The sequence below is a fragment of the Notothenia coriiceps genome, unplaced genomic scaffold, assembly GCF_000735185.1.
Source record: "Notothenia coriiceps isolate Sejong01 unplaced genomic scaffold, NC01 NC01_scaffold00007676, whole genome shotgun sequence".
NCBI lineage: Eukaryota > Metazoa > Chordata > Actinopteri > Perciformes > Nototheniidae > Notothenia > Notothenia coriiceps.
In genome coordinates, this window is record NW_011340377.1 from 3776 (window position 1) to 7412 (window position 3637).

At 42.3% G+C, this 3637-nt stretch overlaps 1 protein-coding gene across 1 annotated transcript; it reads left to right on the forward strand.

The window, feature by feature from the left end:
• Positions 1-1386: 1386 nt before the first annotated feature.
• On the forward strand, positions 1387-3127 carry LOC104944203 (transcription factor Sox-1a-like). Its single transcript, XM_010769707.1, has one exon. It carries the CDS (start codon positions 1618-1620, stop codon positions 2620-2622), a length of 1005 nt encoding a protein of 334 aa, XP_010768009.1. The 5' UTR covers positions 1387-1617; the 3' UTR covers positions 2623-3127.
• Positions 3128-3637: the final 510 nt, after the last annotated feature.

The following is a 3637-nucleotide window of genomic DNA, read 5'->3' on the forward strand; positions in this document are numbered from 1 at the left end:
ACAAGTGACTTAAATGTGGCACCTTTAAGCTCTGTAAAATGTTGAAGGTTATTATTCAGTATTTATCACACACAAAACAATTTATCACACAAACATTACATGTGAAATATGGTTTATGTGTGTTATTTTTTATATTATGGGTGTTGGTGGTTTTAGCAGACATTCTTCTTTTTTTTTACAATTTAACAACATTGAATTCAACAAAGTATTATTTGTTTAAAAGCGTTATAGACTCAATTGCTACGCAGATTTCACCCTTTAAAAAAAAAATTAATAACAGAAGAAGAATCCCTGGCCTTCTGCAGCAGGCCTGCAATAGATTATTAAAATGTTACCATTACAAATCTATACTCCCAACATTTATTATAGGATTACAGTAGTTTTTCTAGAGGGGTTAAATCCCCTCTTTCTCTCGTGCTCTCCTGCAGCTTTAGTGAAACAAACAAAAGGGCTTTGAATGGCACGTGCTCCGGGCGTCAGTCATCTGTTTCCTAGCAACAGGCACAACAGAAAAGCACCTGTGGCTCTGAATGGGAGGCGGTGGAGCCCTTAGTTAGACACAAAACAGGGAGAAATTAAAACATATATACACTGTAGCCTTTTTCTATTATACGCTATTGGTTATGATGTAAAAGAGCCATTTTCCTCTTATAATGTATAAGTGTAGGTATAGATTGCGATAATGAGCCATTTCTGTGTTTAACGCGGAGCTCTAAAAGTATAATTAACTGCAACATCATATTTTTTAATTAAGATATTGTGTGCATTTGACACTTTTGTCCTTTTTGTTGCTGTAAGAGTGACGGAGCTCTGCTTATTTAGACTATGATTATTTTTATTTTTATTTAAATTTGAGGCTATTTTTATTACATTTGCTGTTTTGCAAAGCTAATGTTGTTACCATTCAAGCTTTATTTGATGAAACCTTATTTTGTTATAACTATATAGCCTATATCATATCATATTTTACATGTGCTGAAATACTCATGAATCATTCTGTCATTTTAAACTTGCGTATTTGGATTTTCATTTAAATTTGAAGCAATGTTTTTTATAAAACAGGCACATGTTTTCTGCTATTTTGCAAAGCTTATGTTTTTACCATTAAAGCTTAATTTGCTGTTACTTTTTTAAAGATGTAAAATAGCCTTTAAGTTATATCATATTTGACATGTGATGAAATATATCAGTGTACAGAGCCTGCGTAAAGCATGCGCAAAATGATAGGAATTAAACTGTTTACATGTGTGTGTGTTGTGAGCCACACACACACACACCAGCTACACACACAAAACAGATGACAGAGGGAGTAATTTTTTTTTGGTCTCGCGCTCCGACGTCACCAGAACCTCGAGCCCCTGCATGCAAATCACGTCTCCTATCGCGCCTCTCCATTGGCCGTCCCTCGCTCATTTAGCTGCTCCGGTAACTTTTCCCAGTCGAGCTTCAACCAAAGTCAAACTGCAGGGTCTATTTTTCTCGGCTACAGCAGGAAAAAAGAAGCGTAAAAGGGGAAGTGAGTTTTCCTCCGAGTGGATTCATTTTCTTTCACTCTTTATCTTTATCGGAGCTGCCTGAATGTTTCTGTGTGTTTGACTGTCCAACAAGACCAGGTGAATGTACAGCATCATGATGGAGACGGACTTACATTCCCCCATGGTCCCGCAGACCAACCCATCCAACCCGGGGGGAGGAGGAGGCAAAGTCCCGCAGGACAGAATCAAGAGACCCATGAACGCCTTCATGGTGTGGTCCCGGGGCCAGAGGAGGAAAATGGCCCAGGAGAACCCAAAAATGCACAACTCCGAGATCAGTAAGAGACTCGGCGCGGAGTGGAAAGTGATGACCGAGGCGGAGAAGAGGCCGTTTATTGACGAGGCGAAGCGGCTCCGGGCCATGCACATGAAGGAACACCCGGACTACAAGTACCGGCCGCGGAGGAAGACCAAGACGCTGCTGAAGAAGGACAAGTACTCTCTGGCCGGGGGGCTCCTCGGATCACACCCGGGGATTGGCATGGTGGGCGGCGGGCAGCGGCTGGATAGCCCTGGAGGAGGGGGTCACGGAGGTGGGAATGCCGGCTACGCCTCGCATGTGAACGGCTGGGCGAACGGTGCGTACTCGGGCCAGGTGGCGGCTGCAGCGGCGGCGGCGCACGCCATGATGCAGGAGGCGCAGCTGTACACACAACACCCGGGCTCCGGAGCTCACCATCACGCGCACCATCACCCGCACCACCATCACCCACACAACCCGCACCGGTACGACATGAGCGCCTTGTCCTACAGCCCCATCTCAAACTCTCAAAGCTACATGAGCGCCTCCCCGCCGGGATACGGGGGGATCACCGGATACTCGCACCAGAGCTCCGGTGTGTCCCCGGTGCCTCTGGGCTCCCTGGTGAAATCTGAGCCCAGTGTGAGCCCTCCGGTGTCCACAGCGCGCCCACCGCAGCAGTGCCCCACCGGGGACCTGCGGGACATGATCAGCATGTACCTGCCCACCGGAGAGGCGGCGGGGGACTCCTCCGTTCACAGCAGACTGCACGTGCTCCACCCGCAGCACTACCAGAGCAGCGGCTCCACTCCGGTAAACGGGACAGTTCCTCTGACTCATATTTAAAATCTCTAAATGTTTAAGCACTACAAAACCACAACCAAATATTTAAAGATGTGGGCTGCTGCTGATGAATTGTAAATTATAGGGCGGTTATAGCCATAAAAATGCAATCACTTTGAACAAACTTTTTTTTATTGTTATTTTTCTTTCAGTGATGGATTTTTTGTCTGTCCGAAGCTAAAGGAAAGCTTTTGCTCTCTGGAACAGAGCATGCCAAGTTTTGACACGATTTAAATTATAATCCGTGAAGGCTGGTGCGTTTTGAAGGTTATTTTTTTCCTAATTTTCTGTGGAATTAAAGGCACCAGCTGCGTGTTTGAGGGAAAACCTGTTTAAAGAAGGAACCGTATAATAAATGGAGGGCGGTGTGAGGAAGATGTGTTTAAAAAAAAAAGTTTCAAGGCTGCAATTTAAATTGATTTCCAGTTTTAATGCTTGTAAACATGTGAGTCAGTCGATGTAATTTGAATTTGTTTTTGTTGTTGTAAAATCTTGTAAATTGTGAATAAATAGGCCTACTGAAAACACTTTTACGCAATTGTACATAATTTACTACGAAGCCTCTTTCTGTGTCGATTTTACGCGGAATTTAACGTTTCACCAAAAGCGTTAGACATTATGTTTTGCAGGAGATTTAAAAAGCCTGTATTACCGATATGTAATGTTTATTTCCATTGAATCCTATTCTAAAAATATATATTTGGAAATGGTGACAAGCATATATTGTTGAAATGAAGACGAGTTTAATGAATTCAAGGAAAACTGCCAACATCTGGTCAAAATGCTAATGGGAACTAAAAAGAATAATTAAAACACTACAGGTATGTTTATTCGGGATGATCTGGAAAAAAGGGCAATTTAACATCCAGGAATTTAAACAAGTATTTCTCCTAGAATTAAAAATAAACAAAACATTATATATTCTGTTCTGCTATAATAGAAACATTTGTTTTCTGGTTGCCTTGTTATATTAGCTGATATACATTTTTACGATATGCATCTTAGTAATATAAATACA

What these genes read in the sequence shown, in the direction of transcription:
- LOC104944203 (XM_010769707.1), top strand. Translation starts at nt 1,618, where the DNA reads ATGTACAGCATCATGATGGAGACGGACTTACATTCCCCCATGGTCCCG.